The sequence below is a fragment of the Hyperolius riggenbachi genome, chromosome 4, assembly GCF_040937935.1.
Source record: "Hyperolius riggenbachi isolate aHypRig1 chromosome 4, aHypRig1.pri, whole genome shotgun sequence".
NCBI lineage: Eukaryota > Metazoa > Chordata > Amphibia > Anura > Hyperoliidae > Hyperolius > Hyperolius riggenbachi.
Window position 1 is genome coordinate 125328153 of NC_090649.1, and position 23142 is coordinate 125351294.

General features: G+C 44.6%; 1 protein-coding gene across 1 annotated transcript in view; it reads left to right on the forward strand.

Annotated features, from left to right (window-relative positions):
• The window catches only part of LOC137571443 (calcium-binding protein 39), an 80049-nt gene that overhangs the window by 20800 nt on the left and 36107 nt on the right, over nt 1-23142 (forward strand). The window contains exon 3 of the mRNA XM_068280558.1: nt 7361-7506. Within this exon, the coding sequence (XP_068136659.1) occupies nt 7393-7506 (114 nt within the window). The 5' untranslated portion in view covers nt 7361-7392. The remainder of the gene's footprint in view (nt 1-7360; nt 7507-23142) is intronic.

A 23142-nucleotide genomic window follows, 5' to 3' on the forward strand; every position in this document is an offset into this window, starting at 1 on the left:
CGAAACTTTGAATATGAAAAATAATCATTTGTTTTTGTCTACATTGTCTTTTTTTTTTTTTTTTTTTTTTGGCTTATAAAGTTCTGAGTTCAAAACAACCAATCCATGCAGTTTCAGTGACTTGGTCTTAACCTCTGAACTTCTGACACCAATAAAAATAGTTGCTGAAGTTACAGAAATAACCAAGGTAATACTTTATTTATAGAGCATATCTTGGGGTTGTTCTTCAAAGCAGGGCTGCAGTCTAATAAAGCAGCCCGGCATATTGCAGAGTCGGCGTAATAACGGTTTCAAAGTCTTCTTTGTTAGTTTCTTAACTTTATACACAGGCTAGGAATCTTAACTTCTGTACTGCGGCACAAATGTATCGCTGAAAGATCAGGAGTGCCATATTATCTTGGCTGGGCCCATTGTTCTTCTCGCTAACCCACCCACCCACTCTGTCCATGTTATTGTTCCTCTGCCCCATTTCATAGCACCATATGTATAGAACTCAGCCCCCGAACTGGGGGGGGGGGGCAGTGTGTAAGTACTTATACAGGTAGTTTTATGGATTGTGTTGAAACTGATGATGATGATGATAATGATAACCTTTGTATTCTACTTTTCACCTGTTGGATTTAAAGTGCTTGAGAGCTGCTGCCATTAAGGACGCACTCAGTACACCGACCTGTAGTGTTAGGGATTCTGTAAACACAGCTATGCTGAGATAAGCAGTCCTTATTGTGCCCTGCTATGATACGGGTGAGGGTTGCAAACTTTACCATTTAATAGAAGAATGTTTTTAAAAGGATCCAGCTTAAATTTGCTGGATCACACAGCCTCCTAAATGTGGCTTCATATTTAAAGGAAACCTGTAAGCAGAGAGAAAAAAGAGAGAGTAAAAAAAAGTTTAACTTACCTAGGGCTTCTACCGGCCCCCTCAGACGTCCTGTGCCGGGACAAAACAATCCTCCGGTCCCCTACCATGGCTCTCTTTCATTTTGTCAATTGGCAGGCCACTGCGAGGCCCTGGCAGCGCGCGTACTTGCTCCTAGCGAAGTGAGCGAGGGTGCAGTGGTCGGGGACTTGTAAGTCGGCGGTAACGAAAGTGAGCCACAGGTTTCCATTAAAGGTAGGGCTAAAAGCCTTGTATGCACACTAGGGCTGTGGAGTCGGTACAGAAATCTTCCGACGCCTCAGTTTATGAAACCTCCGACTCCGGGTACTCAAAATGGCTCCGACTCCTCGACCCCGACTCCTCAGTCTAATACTTACCAGGGCTGTGGATTTTTTACAAAAATCACCCGACTCCAACTCCTCAGTTTATGAAATCACTGACTCCAACTCTGACTCCGGGTACCCAAAATTACTCAGAATCCACAGCCCTGATGCACACTATAGTAAACTCTGATATAGTTAACATTCGTGTATAGTAAACTAAATGTTGAGGTCCCAGCCAAGCACCATTATAAGTATGTGGGAGTAATGCCTGATTTAGTAAACCCTGAGGCCAGGGTCACACTTAGCAGAATCACATGCGTTTTTCCCATAGCACATAGTGGAAAAAATGCGATTCTGCTGTGAACCTGGCCTGATATAATAGAACTTCTGTTCTAGTCAGACAGTTGGAGACCCATGAACCGTGGTCGGAGGGTGGGCTGGCAGGGATTTGTAGCATGCTCAATATTTGCACCCAATGAATCGCTGAGAGATCAGGAGTGCTGGATCATATTGGGTAAGTGCTGGCTTAGCACGGTTTCTTTTTTGCCCCTCACACTCTGTTATGTGCTTTTCTGGCTTATCATCGCCCCGTTTACAGCAATAGAACGTGTCTGTTCAGAACGCTGCACCAAGTGTGTGCACCTTTACCTCTTCCTGTCCCTACTTAGTAAATAGGCGTTCAGGGAGCGCACTCCTTGTGGTGCAAGACAAGTCATTTACTGATGCAGCGGAAAGTGACTGCACTATCTCTGTCTCCAGGGAGCTTGCAGCCTCGGCTACCCTAGCAGCTCTCAGAGGCTGATCAGTGTAGTAGGAATGGTTTGTTTTCCCTGGTAATTTATATTTAAAGGATACCCGAGGTGACATGTGACATTATGAGATAGACATGGGTATGTATAGTGCCTAGCACACAAATAACTATGCTGTGTTCCTTTTTTTTTTTTTCTTTCTCTGCCTGAAAAAATTTAAATATCAGGTATGTAAGTGGCTGACTCAGTCCTGGCTCAGACAGGTACTGACTACAGTGTGACCCTCACTGATAAGACATTCCAACTATAAAAGCCTTTCCTAGCAGAAAATGGCTTCTGAGAGCAGGAAAGAGATAAAAAGGGGTCAATAGTTCATAGATTTTAGCTCTGGCATACTTCAATGAATGTGTCATTGAGCAAAAACAATAAAACCGTTAAAACTTAAAAAGTTTATTTAAACAAAATAAAACTGTGGAATATCTTAAGTCATTTTTAGGAAAAAGAAGATGGATACAATCATTTATTTCATTAGTTTATTTTCGCCTCGGGTGTCCTTTTTAAAGGACACACAGCAAAAAGTGGTTGAACATCATTCTATGTTATGATGGTGTACTCATGTTTTTTTTTGTTTTTAGCTTTACGCTTGCATGGCATTGCTGGGGTTCTGCCACTGCTGAGTCATTTTTAGAAAGTTAGCTCTTAATGATTGCTGTGATAACCGTTCCCTGCAATGTACACAAAACTAATGCATAGATAAGCAATGTGCTGAAAAGGATCCATAGACCCCTGCTTATACTGGGCCATCCCTGTACCACCAAGGATATATAGTTTAATCTTATAAAAACATGCAGTAAGCCTGTGTTTGCTTTGCCTTTGTATCTGGTATAAATGTTTTAGTACATGCTGATGGTCAATATGTGCTAATGGATGTGCATCCAGATCTCACCACTATGGGAAATAATTCTGGCTCTTGTTGTTATGAGAAGGAAACTGTTTAGTTGGCTATTAATCATGACAAGGCAATCGGTACAGTCAGCCATCTGGAGACTTGGTGGTTTCAGATTTGTCTGCAGGCCTCCACATTCCAATGATTAAAGTAGAACTCCATTTTCTTTGTAAACGTAAATCAGCACTCAATAAGACTTTTTATACTTAAAGTGTACCCGAGGTGACACGAGATAAACGTGTATGTACACAGTGCAAACCGTATTAACCACTAAAGGACCGGGCTGATTTTTGCTGAACTGTGCTGCGTGGGCTCTCCAGCCCACAGCACAGATCAGCAGTGAGGCAGGGCGACTAGACTTCCCCCTTTTTTCCCCACTAGGGGGATGATCTGCTGGGGGGGTCTGATCACCGCCGCTCCGTGTGGCCGAGCGGGGGGCTCCTCAAAAACCCCCCTCCGCAGCGATATTCTGCCACGCTCCCTTTTCCTCCCTCCCCTCCTTGCTGTGGGCAGCACAGGACGGCGATCTGTCCTGCGCCGCCTCTGATAGGCTTCAGCCTATCAGATGCCGGCGATCCCCGGCCAATCATAGGCCGGGGATCGCCGATCTCCTTTACTGCGCAGCAGCGCCGTATGATGTAAACAGCGGGGATTTTTTCCCCGCGTGTTTACAATTAGCCTGCGAGCTGCGATCGGAGGCTCGCAGGCTGTTCGTGTAGACACCCTCCGTGAACTGACATTGAAAGGCCGCTCGTACGAGCAGCCGTTTCCATGTAATTCCACTTACGACCAACCGGTCGTTAAGTGGTTACCAGGCTGTTTCACTTGTTTTGTTTTGCTGCCTGAAAGAGTTAATTTCTAGGCATGGAAGTGACAGCTTCTGTCTTGTTGGTACTTTGGACTTGATTCATTAAGCTGCGCTTAGTTTGACCAACACGACTTAAAAAGAAAAATCCCCATCGCATGCTATGAGCATGAGTGCTGAGTACCGTGCGCTGCTAACATACGCGCGCTCTCAGTAAAGTACCGCCCGCTCCTATAAGCCCACTGTCAGCCCTGTGGATTTAAAGGATGTGATCCCTGCACTTTGATTGGCTCCATAGGCTGCCTGCCTAATGGAGTGGCCGGTACTTTACTCCCGTTTTCTAAAACTCAATATGGACAAGACTGAAATAGTAGTCTTTCCACCTCACAACTCAATGCCCCTGCCAGACCTCTCTATTTCTGTTGATGGCACTTCCATAACGCCTGTCCCCCAGGCTCGCTGGCTAGGTGTAATTTTGAACTCCAGTCTCTCATTCAAACCACACATTGATAAACTCTCCTCCTCTTGTCGCCTCCACCTAAAAAACATCTCCCGCATCCGCCCTTTTCTAACACAGGACATTACCAAACTTCTGGTGCATGCCCTGATCATTTCCCGATTAGACTATTGCAACTCTGCTCTGCGGTCTCCCTGACAACCATTTAGCCCCACTAGAGTCTGTTATGAACTCTGCTGCACAACTCATCCACCCCTCCTCACACTTCTCCAGCCCAAGCCCCCTCTGTCAGTCCCTCTGTCAGAAGACAGAAGGATATCATTAGCAGAGTGGAGATTCCCTGTAGGATGTTATCTGGAAATAAGTTGATTAAGATAGGAAGGAGCCATGTTGTGGAGAGCTTTGTAGGCAAGAGTAAGGAGTTTAAATTGTATCCTTTGTGTCACTACAAAGGATACAATTTAAAATCCTCAAGGTAGCCATACACTAGTCGATTTGCCATTAGATCGACCAACTGACAGATCCCTATCTGATCGAATCTGATCAGAGAGGGATCGTATGGCTGCCTTTACTGCAAACAGATTGTGAATCGATTTCAGCCTGAAACCGATCACAATCTGTTGAGCTGCTCCTGCCGCCTCCGGTTCACTAAAGTGTCATTAACAGTATCGTTCCATTTCATTTTGCTGCACTTTAATGAATTTGCAAGTCTGGGTGAAAGTAAGACTGCACTTCACCAGCCTGGTATCTGTACTCACAGGGCAGGAGCTTGTTGTGCTGGGAATACACGGATCGATTATCAGCCATTTAGATGGATCAGTAGATAATTTCCGACATGTCCGATCTCCCGCCCGATCGTTTAGCCGCTCGATTCTACATTTAGGACAATGGAAAGAGATAAGAAAAAACGAACGGAAGGCAAGAGAATCGCCAGCAGAATCAAGCAGGGTATCGAGCGGGAGAATCGGGCTGCAAAATCGAGCCGTGTATGCCCAGCATTACTTATTTTCTAAACCTGGACTGCTCCACTGACTAAGCGAAGAAGACAAACAACTGTGTTCTTGTAGCATGTTGGGCAGAAAGTATCGCAATGTAGCAAAATACATGCATATTAACTTCTTCTTAAAGTAACCTTTTAGTGCGGTGATCCTAAAACGAAGGCCTCGAGCCGAATGCAGCCCCTGATGCTTTTTCACTGGCCCTTAAATACAAAATGTATAACTTATAGACGTGGCCCACTGCACCTTTTAAATATCTGCGGCCCGCATATAGAATAGCAGTGCTAGCGACACCCATCCAGATACTGTAGAAGCCAGTGAGCAGTCATTTGCTAGTTTCCAATCCAGTTCTGCATCAGGTGGCACTGCTGTCCAACTAGACAGCAGGTTGTCATCTGGGTATGCTTCACTGTCTGGTGCACAGACGTTCTTCAGGGCGCCGCATGACTTAATAGCTGCTGCGGGGAGTTCTCCTCCAGGCATGAATGGGGGGAATCAATAACTAGTTTCCATGTAATGTTTTTCAACATCATTTTTATGTACCATATGTTCTGGTCCCTCTGCAGTCTGAAGTATACTGAGTGAAAAAGTTTGGGGACCCCCGTTTTAGTGCATAGAAAATGGAAATTTCCGTATTTTGGGGGGTGATCTTTAAGAGGAACCAAAAATAGTTGGGTGCATACATGTATCCAATTTTGATTGGTGGATTTCTACCAATCCTATGTAGTATGAGGGCCACCAGATTTTGAATATTCTGAACAGATTGCGTAGGTAAGCTCTCATGCTACAAGGAAGTTGTAAAATTGGCCAGTTGTATGCATTGCTTGTCTTTCCATTTATTAAGCCTTGAATGTTAAAATAAATTGTCCAGTCAAAATAAATTGGATATGTGTATGCACCTTATCAGTGCCCACTAATGATACAATCTTTATTTTGTCCAATCTTACCAAATCTATGTAGTAAAGGGTAAAGGTGGCCATACATCAGCCGACCAATCGACCATCTAATTCGATAATTATAATCGAATTGGATAAAAATTGGTGCTGCCAAGTGCATGCCCGACCGACAAAGCGACCAATTTCGGGATGGAAATTGGCCACACGGTCGTTCGCGCCTGCTGCAAGATGTCGGGCCGAAGTTGGTTGGTTGGGTGTACGGCGACCGGTTTGCGAACGAGTGACGAGACGATGAAACCCCCGCCGCTGCAATTTATAAATATATGTAGTGTGTGCATTTATACATTACCTGTCCGGAGTCAGCCTCCGCGGTTTCCATCCATCTCGCTGGGTTCCGCATACATGCCGGCGGTGCTATGTCTGACGTCACCGCTAGTGTGTATGCGGCTGTTACCCGGCGAGATGGACAGACCCCGTGCAGAATGTATAAATGCACACACTACATACATTTATACATTACCTGTCTGGTGTCGGCCTCCGCGGTTTCCATCCATCTCGCTGGGTTCCGCATACATGCCGGCGGTGCTATGTCTGATGTCACCGCTAGTGTGTTTGCGGCTGTTACCCGGCGAGATGGACAGACCCCGTGCAGAATGTATAAATGCACACACTACATACATGTATACATTACCTGTCCGGTGTCAGCCTCCGCGGTTTCCATCCATCTCGCTGGGTTCCGCACACATACCGGCGGTGCTATGTCTCACGTCACCGCTAGTGTGTATGTGGCTGTTACCCGGCGAGATGGACAGACCCCGTGCAGAATGTATAAATGCACACACTACATACATTTATACATTGTGTGGGCAGCGGCGGGAGGGACGCAGCGGACTCAGCCGATTCCCTGATGATTTCATGCTGAAATCGGATGGGAATCGACCTGTAGTGTATGGGCAGATTCGACCATTAGACAAATTTATCTCTAATCAGATTCAATTAGAGATGCATTTGTCTCTTGTTTGTATCTGCCCATAGTCTTCTGATGTATGAATATGCTTTCAATGGATATTTCAGGTAGTCCCTCCTATTATATAGAAATGGTAAGATCGAACAAAAAATATTTTATCGTTGGTGAATACTTAAAAGGTGTAAGTGCTTCCTGGTCTACCGCCTGTGCACTGAAGTTACATGTGTATGGCCAGTTGTAGGGAGTGTGTTGGTTTTGGCAGATTTGTGCTATGATGTGTAAGTTGATTGGACCAGAGTGCAGAGGCTGACATCCTTGTTATTGTGTTTTCCTTTGCAGGTGTACCGTAAAGCAGTGTTACACTCGCAATCATGCCGTTCCCCTTTGGGAAGTCCCACAAGTCTCCAGCAGACATAGTGAAGAATCTAAAAGAAAGCATAGCTGTACTGGAGAAGCAGGATATCTCTGACAAGAAAGCCGAGAAGGTAAACTGCCAGTGTTCTCTTTCATGGAAACATTTCCTCCAACGTCAGATCGATAAAATCACAGAAATAAAATGTTGGCGCAAAATTCACACACTCCTAACTGGTTTATATTCTTTGTTATTATTATTATTATTTAATTTTCCTAACCGGTTTATAGTCTGTAATGTTTCTATTTTTATGATGAGTTTTGTAGTTTTTACTTCCTCAGCATAACATGGCCTTTTATTGTCTGATTTGCCTAGTCGAGAATTGAAGTTGCTTCTTAAAGAGGAACTGTAACCAAGAATTGAACTTCATCCTAATCAGTAGCTGATACCCCCTTTCCCATGAGAAATCTTTACCTTTTCTCGAAATAGATCATCAGGGGGTCTGTATGGCTGACATTGTGGTGAAACCCCTCCCACAGTGTGATGTCAGGACCTAGGCCCTGACAGTTTCCTGTCTGAGTCTTGTTGGATTGTGGGAAGTAACAGCTGTTACCACCTGGCAAGAAACAAGCATCTCCCTCTGTGCATATGTATATCTATATAAAAAAACCTTTTAGCCTATCGCATTGTTAGGAGGTGTGGTTATAAATAATGGCCGTTGGTGCTGATTTTTTTCATGTCTGCCAGCAGTAAAGATTGTGGATCAAACATTAAAAATTACACGGTGAATATCAATTTCTCGATCTCTCAATTTTTTAACTTCTCACTTTGTAATGGATTTATTTATTTTTTCCCTTTTTGCTAAAGTTCCTCTTTAAAGAGGAACTCCAGTGAAAATAATGTAATAAAAAGTGCTTCATTTTTACAATAATTATGTATAAATGATTTAGTCAGTGTTTGCCCATTGTAAAATCTTTTAAATCCCTGATTTACATTCTGACATTTATTACATGGTGACATTGTTACTGCTGGCAGGTGATGTAGCTGCTGCATGCTTTTTTTGCAGTTGGAAACAGCTGTAAACAGCTATTTCCCACAATGGCTATCATTCATGAACAGGCTGTCGGTAAGGGGAACCCGTGCGGGAGAATACCGCCGTCGGTAGTTTATCCTTCTGGGTGGTCATTCATAAACTTTGTGCCTGGGGCGGTAGCAGTGTGGAGGTTTTCTGGAGAATGGTGTCGGCAGGCGGGCGGTAGGCATGCGGAAACAGAAAAGCTGGCCGAGTCCCTCCATGCGGTGCTCTCTCTGCTGATGTGTGGGAGGTCCGTCCCGTTCACTTACAAGGACTCCGCAAGCTTCCCGCTACATCCAGGGGATCGGTAATCCCCTTCCGCATACCGCTATGCGGAAATGTTTATGAATGAGCATTTTGCTACTTTTTCTGGATACCTGCGTATCCACACTGCACAAGGCGGTACTTTGTCACTCTGCACGGGAATGTCAGCTCCGCATACGGAAAGAGGCTTTATGAATACACAACTTGCTCGGTGGTCGGTAAAGTCAGCGGTATTACGCATTTCCGCATGCGGGAATGCTTTATGAATGATAGCCAATGCAGCAAGGTTCACAGACAGGAAACGTACTCAGTTTCTTTGTGGGAGGGGTTGCACTACATTATCAGCCATACAGCTGACATCAGGGGGATGGGCTGTTTGTGAAAAGGAATAGATTTCTCATGTAAAAGGGGGTATCGGCTACTGATTGGGATAAAATTCAATTCTTGGTCGGAGTTTCTCTTTAAAGTGAACCTTAAGTCAGAAAAAAAGAGTTTTACTTACCTGGGGCATGTACCAGCACCCTGCAGCCATCCTGTGCCCTCGCAGCCACTCACTAATCCTCTGGTCCCCCGCTGCCAGCTAGTTTCGTTTTTGCCGACAGGCCCGTCAGGACTGGCCATGCGTTGCTTTTTCCGCATTCCCGACTGTAGTTAGTGCTATTGCGGGCCGCAACGCGTACAAAAATACGCGTTGCCGCATTACGCACGCATAGATATGCGGCAACGCGTATTTTTGTACACGTTGCGGCCCGCAATAGCGCTGATTACAGTCAGGAATGCGGAAAAAGCTACGCGTGGCCAGTCCTGACGGGCCTGTCGGAAAAAACGAAACTAGCTGGCAGCGGGGGACCAGAGGATTAGTGAGTGGCTGCGAGGGCACAGGACTGCTGCAGGGGGCTGGTAGAAGCCCCAGGTGAGTAAAACTCATTTTTTTTTCTGGCTTAAGGGTCCCTTTAAAGGACAATTTTAGCGAGAGGTATATAGAGGCTGCCATATTTATTCCCCCTTAAGCAATACCAGTTGCCTGGCAGCCCTGCTAGTCTATTTGGCCACAGTAGTGTCTGAATAACACCAGAAACATTACCGACATCAATGCCAGAAACACCTGATTTCCTGCATGCTTGTTCAGGCTCTATGGCTAAAAGTATTAGAGCCAGAGGATCAGCAGGACAGCTAGGCAACTAGTATTGCACAAAAGGAAAAAAAAAAAAAAACATGGCAGCCACCCTACAGTTGTCCTTTAAGCTTTGTACATAGGCAAGAGTGTTTATGGCCATGGCTGCCTGTCAAGGCTTAGATTTGTTTTAGCCTTTGTGACATTGGCACAAGAAATTACCAATAGTTTAAATTGCTAATATCTCTTCGCCTGACAGTACCTTCACTGACCATGTCTATCACTATAACCCCACTGACCATGCCTAACTAACATTCCTCTAATGCCCAATATTAACCTTCTCTTCAACCTAGTGCCAACTTTTCCTCCTGCCCAGCAATCGTGTCTCTCTCTTTCTCTCTCTTTTTTTTTTTTTTATTTCTTTATTATGCTAATCAAGCAAAAAAAAAAAAAAAGTGGGTGGACTAAACATTATGCATCGCTGGGCACTGTATGAGAACGGGGCTTACGCAAACTTTATTAGTGATGGCAAAAGATTTCCATTGGGCATTGCAGGGTGAGGTTTAAGGCTGCATTCACACTGCATCAGTGGCGATACAGAATAATTCTGCATGCCAACTCGCTACCCATACACTTCTATGGGCCTGTTCACATATCTGTGTTGTAACAGATTGCATTATTCTATCTCCCTGCATGCAGACTTTGCATTAATGTCTGTGTCCAGTCTCCATTGAAACTCACACACATTATAACGTGTGCATTACGCAATGCGCACAGTGTGAATCCAGCCTAAAGAGGCATTATATAGGCATTACATAGGAGGCAGATGTGATTTAGCACATTCCACATTTGGAACACAAGACATTGGTTACTTTTTTAGGATATTTCTTTACAGCATTGTAATATTTATTCTCTGATCTTGTACTACTAGTATGGCCACCTTAAAGGACCACTATCGCGAAATAATTTTAAAATCAAAAATACATGTGAACATATAAACAAAAAGTGGATTTCTCCCAGAGTACAATGTTGCTGTCTCTTACAGTAGTTAGTAGAGATCTAACAGAACTGACAGGTTTTGGACTAGCCCATGCCCTCATGGGGATTCTTAGGCTTTTCTTTATTTTCAGAAGCACTTCGTGAATGGCAGTTGCTCAGTCCAACATTAACATTGTGTGTGTGTGTTGGTGTGTGTGTGTTGGTGTGTACACTAGATAACAAAAAACAATTCCCACGAGGAGACAAGAAGGCTCTACCAACTAAAATATAACCTTTATTAGATCAAACAGTAAAATTCAATATGAACACAATATAGCTGTGTGTGTTGAACTAGATAACAGCGAGATGATACGTCTGTTTTTCAACACCATTGCCATGTTAAGCTGTAGCAAAATAAGTGTTTAAAAATTTTATTTGAGGTAAACCAGTTCTTTCCTAACTACATCCACCTTCTTTATAAGATTTCTGCTAGTGGGTTAAAGAACTATCAAAGAAACTCCTTCTGTAAACCCCACATACCTTTTTAGAGCTTTTAGCCAGCAACAACAGACAGCTTTTCAGAAGTCTCATCACAGCCTGTGGGAAAAAAAAAGTTTATTAGCTGTTTGTAACAGTTTTGTGTTGGCGTCAGGCTAGAGGCTTGAGCTATACCATGTAGCTAGGTTCCACTTCTCTGTCACTATTCACCAAGGATAGAGAGAGACAAGAACACACAGCTGCAGCTATTTATTTGTTTTACTATTTATATAGCGCCGACATATTACGTACCGCTGTACAGAGTATATTCTCTTGTCACTAACTGTCCCTCAGAGGGGCTCACAATTCAGTCCCTAACATAGTCATATGTCTGTGTGTATTGTATGTATCGTAGTCTAGGGCCAGTTTGGGGTGTTAGCCAATTTACTTATCTGTATGGTTTTGAGACGTGGAAGGAAACCGGGGTGCCCGGAGGAAACCCACACAGACACAGGAAGAACACACATTTGAAGCCTTATTTCTGCTTTCTATCATTCTGAACAGATTCCAGTCACAGTATTACAGCCAGTAAAGATTGTTTCTGTATGCTGGATGTTCTGGACACAGTCCTGCGTGGTATTGGAGTCGGATGATTTTTGTTGCCCTGGTTCTGGGCCCTGATGTTCATTGGGAAAATTGATAGTTGCACATTTTTTGAGATTTATGGGAGTTTGAAGGGCAAACACTGATGTAGCATGCAGCCAGCTCCATATTATGGTATATTGTTAACACTGGCAGTTTAGAAAGATTAAAGTGAAGGCAGATTTACTTTAAAGGGAACCTGAGGTGAGAGAGATATGGAGACTGTCAGATGTATTTCCTTTTAAACAGTACTAGTTGCCTGGCAGTCTCCTGGATCCTTAGTCTCTAATATTTTTGGAGCCATAGACCCTGAACAAGCATGCAACAGATCGGGTACTCTGACTCCGCTGACTCGGGTTTTGACTGGATGTATGCTTGTTGCAGGGTTTTGACTCTGACACTACTTATGCCAGAAGATCAACAGGGCTGCCAGGCAACTGGCATTGTTTACAAGGAAATAAATATGTCAGCCTCCAAATCCCTCTAAGGCCTGGAACCCACTACAAAACGCTATTGCTAATTGCAATCGGTAGCGTTTTTAGTGAGTGTCTTGTAAGCGATTTCATGAGCGTTTTCTGGCAGTTTTGGTAGCGATTTAAAAAAAATGTTAGCGTTTTGCCAGCGATTGTTTAGCGATTAGCGTTTTTAATTCTGATTTGTCCTTTCAATTAATTTGAATTTTTTTACAGTGTGCAGTCATTTAATAACGCTAATAAAATCGCTTTGTGTAGGATTTGACTAGTGATTATGCCAGCGTTTATATACTTGCAGAAACGCTAAAAATGTACTGCGTTTGCGATTTTGGTAATCGCAATCGCTCCGGTGGAATTTGGCCCATCCATTAACATTAGCTGAGCGTTTGGGGAAATCGCTAGCGGTTTGAATCGCTCCCTAAACGTTTAAAGAATCGCTCCAGTGGGTTCCAGCCCTCACTTCAGGGTTTCCTTTAGTTTTAGTTCAGGTTTCCATCTTTAAAGGGGAACTAAAGTGAGAGGGATATGGGGGCTGCCATGTTTATTTCCTTTTAAGCAGGGCTGTGGAGTCGGTACAAAAATCCTCCGACTCCTCAGTTTAGGATTCCACCGACTCTGACTCCTCTAATTTGCATATTACAATCTTGTTTATTAAAAGTATGTAACATGAAATTTGTCTCTTAACTGCCAACGCTTAGGAATTTTAAAAGACGACTGAAGTAAGAAGGATATGGAGACTGCCATATTTATTCCCTTTAGTCATAGACTAAAACTAGTCCTTGGTAAGAGTACTTGTAAAAGGTACAGACCAGAACAAAGAACATCTATCAGGCCCTAGGCAATGTAATTGTGGGTACATGTAAGAATGATGTGCAGGTACTCTGCAGGGGAATGAGGGGATTCTTCCTTTATTACACATTCTTCATGCACAATCTGAACAAGGTTTATGGGTGATAGACAACACCTCTGTGCTCAATGTGCACAACATTCTTAGTGGATTCCCTGCAGCTCTGTGGGGAGTGTATATGTAGAGTATAGTACTACTGTGTAACAAAGTAAACCTGAGACAGAGGAAATTAAAGTTTTATACATACCTGGGGCTTCCTTCAGCCCCCTTCAGGCTAATCAGTCCCTTGCTGTCCTCCTCCGCCACCTGGATCTTCTGCTATGAGTCCTGGTACATGAGCCAGTCGGGCGTAGTGCGAATGCACACACTCCGCCGCCGGGAGCGTACTACACCTGTGCAGCACTATTGCGCAGGTGCAGAACGCTCCTGGCTGTGGAAGCAGCATGCGGCCGGACTGCGCTGACTGGCTGAATTACCAGGACTCATAGCAGAAGATCCAGGTGGTGCAGGAGGACAGCGAGGGACTGATTAGCCTGAAGGGGGTTGGAAGAAGCCCCAGGTATGTATTAAACTTTTCATCCTTCTCAGGTACCATTTAATTCGTAGTCCCCAAACCAAATTTTAATAACATATCAAATTATTTGATTTCATAAGCAAAGTACATTTGCATAAATCAGAATCAACGCAGAATTATTTTCATCTCATTGACCATCTGTATTAGTGACACGGCTACACGTCAGGCTTTTATTCTTACAGCATAGATGTTGTTTAGTATATATAAGAGATTCCTGTGTACACATCATATATACTGTACAGTCACAATCAGATGTGTATATCTGACTTTAAAAATACGGGGACTGCTTTATTGAAGCAGCACAAGTAACTAATTTTGATTGATTTATTTCATTTTTGTGGACTGAGCACAGCTATTACTTTATATATACATTATCTATGATGACTATTATCTGAGAAATAGAACATTTTATCATATTTTCTATTTTAATTACAGTTTAAATTCATTAGGAGTCGGAGTCGGTGCATTTTTTCCCGACTCCGACTCCCGGCACCCAAAATTACTCCGACTCCACGACTCTGACTCCACAGCCCTGCTTTTAAGCAATACCAGTTGCCTGGCAGCCCTGCTGATCCTCTGCTTCTAATATTATTAGCCATAGCCCCTGAACAAGCATACAGCAGATCAGGTGTTTCAGACTTTAACCACTTAACATCTCAGTCGTTTTCAGCTTATGCATCCGAGCAATGTTCACCTCCCATTCATTAGCCTATAACTTTATCACTACTTATCACAATGAACTGATCTATATCTTGTTTTTTCCGCCACCAATTAGGCTTTCTTTGGGGGGTACATTTTGCTAAGAGCCACTTTACTGTAAATGCATTTTAACAGGAAGAATAAGAAAAAAAATGAAAAAATTCATTATTTGTCAGTTTTCGGCCATTATAGTTTTAAAATAATACATGCCTCCATAATTAAAACCCACGTGTTGTTATTGCCCATTTGTCACGGTTATTTCACCATTTAAATTATGTCCCTATCACAATGTATCGCGACAATATTTTATTTGGAAATAAATGAGCATTTTTTCCGTTTTGCATACATCACTATTTACAAGCTTATAAAAAAAAAAAAAAGAAATATTTCATCTTTACATAGATATTTAAAAAGTTTAGACCCTTAGGTAAATATTTGTGTTTTTTTTTTTTTATTAACCATTTTATGTGGGCATTTTTGGGAGGGTGGGATATAAAAGTGTTTTATTTGGGGAAATATTGGTGTATTGTAATGTTTTTGGGCATTTACTTGTAGTTTTACTTTTTGGCCACAAGATGGCAATCTCGATTTTTTTTTTTACATGACGTCACTCTAAGCGTACAATGTATGCTTAGAGGGACACAGCTTCAGAAAGAGCGAAGCTTCCGAGAGAAGCTGTCGCTTTTTCAGTGGGGGAGAGGAATCAATGATCGGGCTCCCTAGCCCGATACATTGATTCCGTGGCTACCGACTCCGCGGCCGGGAGTGCGCGTGCACGCGCGCGATCGGCCGCGGGAGCGTGCGTGAGCGCGCCTGTCCTCCTTGACGTTTTTATACGTCAAGGAGGACAAAGTGGTTAAAGTCAGATCTGACAAGACTAGTTGCATGCTTGTTTCTGGTGTTATTCAGATACTACTGCAGAGAAATAGACCAGCAGGGCTGCCAGACAACTGGTATTGATTAAAAGTAAAGAAATATGGCAGCCTCCGTATACCTCTTACTACAGTTCCCCTTTAATGCATATGATGGGTACATTTGCATAAATTAATAATGTGCAGTGTTTTTGTGCATTGCATTGCAGCTCTGCACCTTACAATAAATGTATTAACATCTTGCTGGTGAACTGTGTCCACTCTGATGGTCCGCAGATGCATCACCACCATGGGCTATATGGGGAACGCATCTGTGTGCCCGGGATTATCATGGACTGCACAGAAGTACAGCCCTATAAAATAGGAGCCATTCATTGTCAGTATTGCGATGAGCAGAGAAAACTGTCTGTGCTCAGCTCAAATGGGAGCACGGCCTTACTGTTTAGACAACTGTGCAATTTAACTGTAGAGAAAGCTGTCCAAACGACTCGCTCAAGAGATCTTTGCATTTAATTCTCACTGAAAAGTTGGGTGTGAGCACAGGAAATGATTCATGTCCAATTTCAGGAGACATTCATAGTAACCTTGATTCTTCAGACTCCATTAACTTGCTACAACCTGTTTTATGAAATACGTCATTGAGGCTTCAATGTCCTGTGGTAACCAATAAAGCGGACCTGAACTCGGAACTCCTCTCTGCTCTAAAAGATACACAACAGCATAATAACATTCAAACAAAAAACATTTATTTGCTACATCTGATACAAATCCTGAAATAAATCTGCACTGTTTCTTCTTCCTGATGTATGGAAGCACTTATTGTTAACATCCTGTGCTTTCAAATGAGCTTATCTGCCATTGGCAGTCATGTGACGGGGGGAGATCAAATTACAGTTTGTGATTAGACACAAATGAGGGGGAATTAGACAGGCTAAACTCTCTAAATACAGTGCAATGCGAAAGTTTGGGCAACCTTGTTAATCATCATGATTTTACTGTATAAATCGTCGGTTGTTACGATAAAAAATGGTCAGTTAAATATATCCTATAGGAGACACACAGTGATATTTGAGAAGTGAAATGAAGTTTGAGTTTACAGAAAGTGCGCAATAATTGTTTAAACAAAATTAGGCAGGTGCATACAGTTTGGCACCAAAAAACAGAAATTAAATCAATATATAGTAGATCCTCCCTTTGCAGAAATTATTGACTCTAAACGCTTCCGGTAGGTCACAACGTGAGTCTGGATTCTGGTTGAAGGTATTTTGGAATATTCCTCTTTACAAAACATCTCTAGTTCATTCAGGTTTGATGGCTTCTGAGCATGGACAGCTCTCTAACTCACACCACAGATTTTCAATTATATTCAGGTCTGGGGACTAAGATGGCCATTCCAGAACATTGTGATTGTTCCTCTGCATGAATGCCTTAGTGGAGTTTCAGTGCTTAGGGTCGTTGTCTTCGGCTTTGTTACCGATTCCTGGACATTGGTCTCCAGAATCTGCTGATACTGAGTGGAATACATGCATCCCGCAACTTTAACAAGATTCCCAGTCCCTGCGCTAGCCCCAAAGCCCCACAGCATGATGGAACCACCGCAATATTTTACTGTAGGTAGCAGGGTTTTTTTTTTACTTGGAATGCTGTGTTTTTGCTCCATGCAGAACTCCCATTGTTATGCCCAAATAACTCAATTTTAGTTTCATCAGTCCACAGCTGGCTTGTCCAAATGTGCTTTAGCATAGCTCAAGTGGCTTTGTTTGTGCTGTGGGCAGAGAAAAGGCTTCTTCTACATCACTCTCCCATACAGCATCTCCTTGTGTAAAGTGCGACGAATGGTTGATGCAAGTGACTCCATCTGCAGCAAGGTGATGTTGTAGGTCTTTGGTGCTGATCTGTGGGTTGACTGACTGTTCTCACCATTCGTCGCTTCTGTTTATCCGAGATTTTTCTTGGTCTGCCACTTCGAGCCTTAACTTGAACTGTGGTCTTCCATTTCTTTAACCTCCTGAGCGGTATGGACGAGCTCAGCTCGTCCATCACCGCCGGAGGCTGCCGCTCAGGCCCTGCTGGGCCGATTTTCTTCAAATAAAAAGCAGCACACGCAGCCGGCACTTTGCCAGCCGCGTGTGCTGCCTGATCGCCGCCGCTCTGCGGCGATTCGCCGCGAGCAGCGGCGAAAGAGGGTCCCCCCAGCCGCCTGAGCCCAGCGTAGCCGGAACAAAAAGTTCCGGCCAGCGCTAAGGGCTGGATCGGAGGCGGCTGACGTCAGGACGTCGGCTGACGTCCATGACGTCACTCCGCTCGTCGCTATGGCGACGATCTAAGCAAAACAAGTAGGGCCGCTCATTGCGGCCTTCCTTGTTTATTCTGGGCACCGGAGGCGATCGGAAGAACGCCTCCGGAGCGCCCTCTAGTGGGCTTTCATGCAGCCAACTTTCAGTTTAATTTTTTTTTAATTAAAAAAAAAAACCCTCCCGCAGCCTCCCTGGCGATCTTAATAGAACGCCGGGGAGGTTTATATGTTCCTAATTGTGGAAACAGACAGCTGAAATCTCTGAGACAGCTATGCCCTAAACCATGATGGTGAACAATCTTTGTCTTCAGGTCATTTGAGAGTTGTTTTGAGACCCCCATGTTGCTACTCTTCAGAGAAAATTAAACAAAGAGGGAGACTTACAATTGACCGCCTTAAATACTCTTTCTCATAATTGGATTGACCTGTGTATGTAGGTCAGGGATCACTGAGCTTACCAAGCCAATTTTAGTTCCAATAATTAGTTCTAAAGGTTTTGGAATCAATAAAATGACAACCGTGCCCACATTTATGCACCTGCCTAATTTTATTTAAGCAATTATTGCACACTTTCTGTAAATCCAATAAACTTCATTTCACTTCTGAAATAGCACTGTTTGTGTCTCCTATATGATATTTAGCTGACATTTTTTTATTGTAACAACCAATGATTTATACAGGGAAATCATGACAATTAAAGCCAATGGGTACCGCTTAAAAAATAAAAAAGTCAGATACTCACCTAAGGAGAGGGAAGGCTCAGTCCTAATGAGCCTTCCCTCTCCTCTCCCGGTGCCCTCGGTGCTGCGCTGGCTCCCCCATTCGCGTCCGCCGCCACAGGGACTTCGGAGGTCTTCAGGAGCACTCGGTCTTCCGAAGACGGGCCGCTCCATACTACGCACGCGCGAGTGCGTCATAGAGGGCGCTCGCACATGCGTAGTATGGAGCGAGTGCTCCCGAAGGCTTCCGAAACCTCCCTTCGGTGGCGGAAGTGGCAGTATTTGACCGAACTGGTCGAATACTGCTACGGGGGATCCTGCGCGGGACCGGGCACCGGGAGAGGTGAGGGAAGGCTCATTAGGACCGAGCCTTCCCTCTCCTTAGGTGAGTATCTGACTTTTTTATTTTTAAGTGGTAAACATTCAATTTAACAAGGTTGCCCAAACGTCTGCATCCCTCTGTATATACAGGGTGCATTTCTGTTTTCCTTTTGTCCTGTGCAAGAGTTCAGATCCACTTTAAAGTGCTTTTTACTGAGACAGAATTCTGTGTAGGTACCCATGAGCAGCAATGTTAATAGTTCCTCATTCTTGTCCAGGGTTTGATAGCCTATTTACAGGCCATCCGTTTCCAACATTGAGCTTTGTGTTCTGAAAGCGTTTGATGAAGATTGTGCTAAATAGTAGTGTTGATCTTGTAGTGTTGATCTGTTTGTATTTGGAATGTCGTTCTGAATGCTTTGGGGCAGAACCCGAATCTTTACATACGCCACAGGTGTCAAACTCCTGTCCTCAAGGGCCTTATCCATGCCAGTGTTTAGGGTGGACTAAGAAATGGAGGCATATGTTCTACTTGATGAACCACAACTTTCCTCATTCATTCCCATCAATTAAATTGAGCTGTGCCAAAAATATGTGAGGACTTTGGCCCTTGAGGACTGGAGTCCGACATCCATGACATAAACGGACCGGCAGCGGGGCTAACTCCCCTTTGTCACAGCCTCTGGCCGCTTATTCCACGTCCCCTTCCAATTGTTCCCAATTCCAATGCTTCAACACTATTAAACAAAAGTAGTAATCTATACAAACTGCATCAGGAGCTTTAAGTCATTTAAAATACAACCCCAATTTTCTCAACAGAAAAGCATGCTCCCTAGATCAGTTTACACCAGGGGTAAACAACTTTAAAGAGGTGGTAATCTACTTACAAAATGGGAGAAACCGAAGAACGCCTTGGGGGAGGGGCTTGTGGCTAGAAGCATAGTGCACTGTCAAATTTTGGGGGTGCATTTAAAAGCAGTGCCTGTAATGAGTGCAAACTTTTCCCAACAGTAGAATGTCAGTAATCTTACCGATATTCTACTGTTTTTCCACTGTAAGCTAAACCTCACACTAACTCCCATACCTATTCCTAACACTACCCTTCCACCTAACTACAACTAACACTAACCTCCCCTCTACCTACGCCTAGTACTACTCTTCCTACTAACTACACCTAACACTAATCTCCCCAACACCTACACCTAACACTACCCTTCCACCTAACTACACCTAACACTATTCTCCACTATACCTACGCATAACACTGAGATCCCCCCTACCTCCACCTAACACTAGCCTCCAACACAACCTACACCTAACGCTAACCTCCCCTCTACCTACGCCTAATACTACTCTCCCTACTAACTACACCTAACACTAATCTCCCCCATACCTACACCTAACACTGATCCCCCCCCCCCCTCACCTACACCTAACACTAAAACACTAACCTACACCTAACACTAACCTCCCCTCTACCACCACCTAACACTAAGATCGCCCCTACCTCCACCTAACACTAACCTGCAACATAACCTTCACCTAACGCTAACCTCCCCTCTAACTACGCCTAATACTACTCTTACTACTAACTACACTATCACTAATCTCCCACACACCTACACCTTCACTAATCTCCCCCACACCTACACCTAACGCTACCAATTCCACCTAACTACACCTAACACTAACCTCCCCCATATCTACAAGTAACACTAACCTCCCCCATATCTACAAGTAACACTAACCTCCCCCATATCTACAAGTAACACTAACCTCCCCCATATCTACAAGTAACACTAACCTCCCCCATATCTACAAGTAACACTAACCTCCCCCATATCTACAAGTAACACTAACCTCCCCCATATCTACAAGTAACACTAAGATCCCCTCTACCTACGCCTAACACTAAGATCTCCACCAACGTACACCTATTTCTACTAGTGCCACCCCCTGGTGCTCGGTATAGTATAGCCAAGCTACCACCGCGCTTGCATACAGCTTGGTGCCCATTGTAGCTGATCTCTCACACCCAAATAACCTCCTCTCCTTGGCTATATCATAGTCAAGCGTCTATTTCCAATCCCCTGCCGCTAGAGCTGAACGGCACCCATTTGTACTATATCCAAGCGCCTATTGCTGAACTCCTGTTGCTAGACCTGACACTTGGCTATACTGTAGCTGATCATCTCTAACTGTTGTACCCGTGATGTACTAACGCTAGTCGGAGTTCAGCTATACTAAATTCAGGTGCCCAGATTACACCCTGGGTGCCGCTATAGCCAGGGGCTTAGCAATAGGGGTTGCTGAGGTAGCGACCGCATCGGGGCCCTTAGGCCAGAGGGGCCCCGAAGGGCCCTCCCTCAACTGCAGTATTAGCTCTCTATTGGTCCTGTGCTCATAATAATCACTTCTATAGATACTTTGAATAGTGGTAATCCTTTACAAACTGCTCCCCATTAGAGATGTCGTGAACCTTCGATTTTCGGTTCGCGAACTTCCGCAGAAGGTTCGGTTCGCGGAAAAGTTTGCGAACCGCAATAGACTTCAATGGGGAGGCGAACTTTGAAAAATAGAAAAAATTATGCTGGCCACAAAAGTGATGGAAAAGATGTTTCAAGGGGTCTAACACCTGGAGGGGGGCATAGCGGAGTGGGATACATGCCCAAAGTCCTGGGGCAAAATCTGAATTTGACGCAAAGCAGCGTTTTAAGGGCAGAAATCGCATTGCATGCTAAATTGCAGGCCTAAAGTGCTTTAAAACATCTTGCATGGGTATACATCAATCAGGGAGTGTAATTAGAGTTCTGCTACACACTGACACACCAAACTCACTGTGTAACGCAGCGCAAACAGCTGTTTGCGTAGTGACGGCCGTGCTGGACTGGTGCGCACCGTGGCCAGAGTGTAGGCCGTGGCGTTTTTCAAGGCCATATGGTCGCCGGGCTGTGGTAGCTCAATGATAGAACAACAGTGACTGTCCAGCTGATCAAATTTGGTCTGACCACAATGAAGCAACGACCTTATTATCTTTTGTGTGCCACCCCCACCCGAGACACTCAAATAGCCGGCGGTCATTGCTTCATTGTGATGCGCAAGCCCCTTCACCGCGGCAAGGTAATGATCACGAAGGGGAATGGGCACATGTACATGCCTTTTTGTTTTTTTGTTGCAGCCGCCCGCAGTGCAGCCAGAAAAATTAGGCAGGCATGTACACGCACCGGAAAAATTTGTGTAGTAGCCGCTGCTAGCAGCGGCCTTAAAAATTCAGGAATCCGCCTAGAGTCCTGGACCCTATTGGTGGTGGCGGAGAAGGCAGTCAAGCGGCCTGCAGGCAGAGATTCTGTGTGTGGGGACTGACTTAGTCTTCGGTCGTGCAGTAGCCCTCCGTGATCCATTCCTCATTCATTTTGATAAAGGTCAGGTACTGAACACTGTCGTGACTTAGGCGACTTCTCTTCTCAGTAACTATGCCTCCAGCTGCACTGAAGGTCCTTTCTGACAGGACGCTTTCGGCAGGGCAAGAGAGAAGTTGTATGGCAAATTGGGACAGCTCTGGCCACAGGTCAAACCTGCGCAACCAGTAGTCCAAGGGTTAATCGTCGCTTTTCGCAGAGTCTACATCCACACTCAAGGCCAGGTAGTCTACCTGCCGGTCCAGGCGTTGGTGGAGGGTGGATCCGGAAGGACTATGGCGAGGAGTTGGACTAAAGAACGTCCGCATGTCTGACATCACCCTGAGTTTGCTGGAGCGTCCTGTCCTTGCCTGCGTGGACTTGGGAGGAGGAGGGTTACTGCCAGTGGTACCTTGATTGCGTTGTGCAGCCACATCACCCTTAAACGCATTGTAAAGCATCATCGACAGCTTGTTCTGCAAGTGCTGCATCCTTTCCGCCTTGTGTTGAGTTGCTAAGAGGTCCGCCACTTTGTGCCTGTACCGAGGGTCTAGTAGCGTGGCCACCCAGTACAGGTCATTCATCTTGAGTTTTTTGATACGGGGGTCCCTCAACAGGTTGGACAACATGAAAGAGGACATCTGTACAAAGCTGGATGCAGACGTGCTCTCCATCTCCTCTTGCTCTTCCTCAGTGACGGGATGCAACTCCTCTTCCTCCCCCCAGCCACGAACAATACCACGGGAACGTGGAGCAGCAGAAGCCCCCTTTGACTGCTGCCGCGGTTGTTCTTCTTCCGCCGCCTCTTCCTCCTCCACAGAAACACCTTCCTCACCATCATCAGAGTCTGACTCCTCTCCTTCCCCACACGACTCATCTTCTTCCTCCTCCTCCTCCCCCCTCTGTGCTGCCGCAGGTGTTGTGGGAACATCGGGTTCGGGTGTAAATGGCTCCTACGACTCCTGCTGCCGTAACTCTTCTCGTTCACGCTCCTCCACAGCTGTATCCACCATTCTACGC